This window comes from Cnephaeus nilssonii, assembly GCF_951640355.1.
Source record: "Cnephaeus nilssonii genome assembly, chromosome: 12".
NCBI lineage: Eukaryota > Metazoa > Chordata > Mammalia > Chiroptera > Vespertilionidae > Cnephaeus > Cnephaeus nilssonii.
This window is the reverse complement of record NC_137083.1, coordinates 6,376,204-6,378,696: the sequence shown is the minus strand read 5'-3', so window position 1 is coordinate 6,378,696 and position 2,493 is coordinate 6,376,204. Positions and strand designations below refer to the sequence as shown.

Here is a 2,493-nt window from a genome sequence, read left to right as displayed (position 1 = left end):
AATACCAAATTGTCTCAAGAGACTCAAAAAACAAACAAACAAACAAAAAACCCCAGCCAACCAACCAACAAAAAACACACCCTTAGAACTGAAACTCCAGTACTGACTTCCTGCCAATCCCCAAAACTTGCTGAAAGTGACAGACCACATTACAACTTAGCTTAAGCCAGAAGAAGGTTGGATGCCCGTGTAAACCAGTTACGGGAAGAGAGGGGTTGCAGCTGACCTCCAGCTGACCTGGGACAGGACTCATGTGCTCTCTAGCTCCATCTCTGGCCTCTGCATCGGGTCATGTGGGCATCACTGCTCTCCAACCAGCTGATCCTGTGTGGGACATTTGCTCAGGGCTCTACCACATCCTTGAAGATTCCCAACCAGAGATGAAAGGAGGTTTCTTAAGTCCTAGGAAAAGATTCTAATGGATTCAGCTTAGTCACATACTGTATCAGTCAGTTTTTATGAGAAACAGAAGGAGTAGGAAACATACAGGGTCTCCCCCCCCCAAATATATATATATATATATATATATATATATATATATATATATATATATATACATATATATATATATATATATATATATATATATATATATATACACTTTAACAGCTGATAGCTCAATTTTGAAAATGAAATGTATTTTAATAAACACTGCCTTTATAACTATTCAAAGTTTGTGTATACATTTCGGGGGACACCCTCTATATGTGTATATATATTAAGAGTGTTATTTTAGGGAATTGGCTTACCCAGTTGTGGGGACTGACAAGTCTGAAATGTGCAGGGTAGACTGGCAGGCCGGAAACACAGCAAGAGTTAAGACTGAAATCTTAGGGCAGGATTTCTTCTTTGGACAAATCCCAGATTTTGCTCTGAAGGCTTTCAACTGATTGACTGTGGTCCACCCACATCACCAAGTATAACCTTTACTTTAAATGTTACTCTTTAAAGTAACTGATTTTATTTTATTTATTTATGTTTTAATATATTTTTATGGATTTCAGAGACAAAGGGAGAGTGAGAGAGAGATAGAAATACCAATGATGAGAGAGAATCATTGATTGGCTGCCTCTTGCATGCCTCCTACTGGGGATCAAGCCCGAAACCCAGGCATGTGCCCTTGACCAGAATCGAACCCAATACCTTTCAGTCTACAGGCCAACGCTCTATCCACTGAGCCAAGCCAGCTAGGGCTAAGTCAACTGATTTTAGATGGTAATCACATCTACAAAATACCTTCACAACCACGCGTTGGACAAGAACGAGTACCCTTTCTTCTCTTGCTTTGGATCTCAAGCCTCACCTCTGATGGAAATGGACCCCAACTGCTCCTGCGCCACTGGTGGCTCCTGCGCCTGTGCCAGCAAATGTAAAGAGTGCAAATGCACCTCCTGCAAGAAGAGCTGCTGCACCTGCTGCCCCGTGGGCTGTGCCAAGTGCGCCCAGGGCTGCGTCTGCAAAGGAGCCTCCGACAAGTGCAGCTGCTGTGCGTGACGTGGGGAGAGCCTGCCCCGGATGTAAATAGAGAAATGCCTACAAACCTGCATTTTCAGATATTTTTTCATAAACCCTGACCCAGTTGCTATGTCCCTTTTTGTATGAAATATTTGAATGACAATAAATGTTTTGAGACTCAAAAAAAACAACACCACCAAAAACCTTCACAGCAACATATAGATTAGTGTTTCATTAATCTAGCTAGCCAAGTTGATACATAAAACTAATCATTATAATGCTCACCTATTCGTCCATTTAATGGGGCCATAGGGCATTTGGGTATTAGGATTGGAATAGCTTGGGCCATTTGCTCACCCAGTGGTCATAGGTAGGGACTCAAGAATAGAAATGAGATTAGCCTAGATATGAACACCTTTAAACCCATAAACCACCTCACTGTCCTCTCCAGCGGTCCAAGAGACGGCTTCGACACTGGGCCAGAAGCTGACCTAGAACACGTCGTGTCTGTTCCTAAACTCAGCCTCAATAGTGCCACATGGATGGGAAATGAGGACACGGATGCTGCTTTACTCAGTTTATAATGGCAATGCAACCTCAATTAGTGTGGTTTTTTTCTTTTTGTCTTGCCTTTTGGATAATACTTTGCTTCTCATGGTCCCCAAGGATTAATGAAATGTACAGGAGAAAAAAACTAAATAGATTCATGCTATATTTATTATTAATAGATAACACAATAATCAATACAATCAACACTGCTATAATTTCCAGTGTTTGTGGTTTATGCTCTCTTCTCTATCCCACAGAGTTACACGTTATTAATTCATTTAAAGGCTATGTTTTGAATGCAGCTGTAACAATGTTCACAACTTAGGAGACTCCACATACTGCCACTTTCAACACAAAAGCTTCTTGGCCTCCCTAGTTGCCCCAATGCCTTCTTTATATTTTTCTACCCTTATTCCCTCTCTTGCTTGTTTATCTACTTATCTGTCTCATTCTGCTTCAAAGGAAACAAATCGAGTTTAAGTAACTTGC

At 41.0% G+C, this 2,493-nt stretch overlaps 1 protein-coding gene across 1 annotated transcript; it reads left to right on the top strand.

Moving 5' to 3' along the window:
- Window positions 1-1,309: 1,309 nt before the first annotated feature.
- LOC307108408 (metallothionein-1L-like) lies at window positions 1,310-1,494 on the top strand (the record flags this gene model as incomplete). The annotated part of the gene is made up of 1 exon (XM_079786392.1): window positions 1,310-1,494. Exon 1 carries the CDS (start codon window positions 1,315-1,317, stop codon window positions 1,492-1,494), a length of 180 nt encoding a protein of 59 aa, XP_079642518.1. The 5' UTR covers window positions 1,310-1,314.
- Window positions 1,495-2,493: the final 999 nt, after the last annotated feature.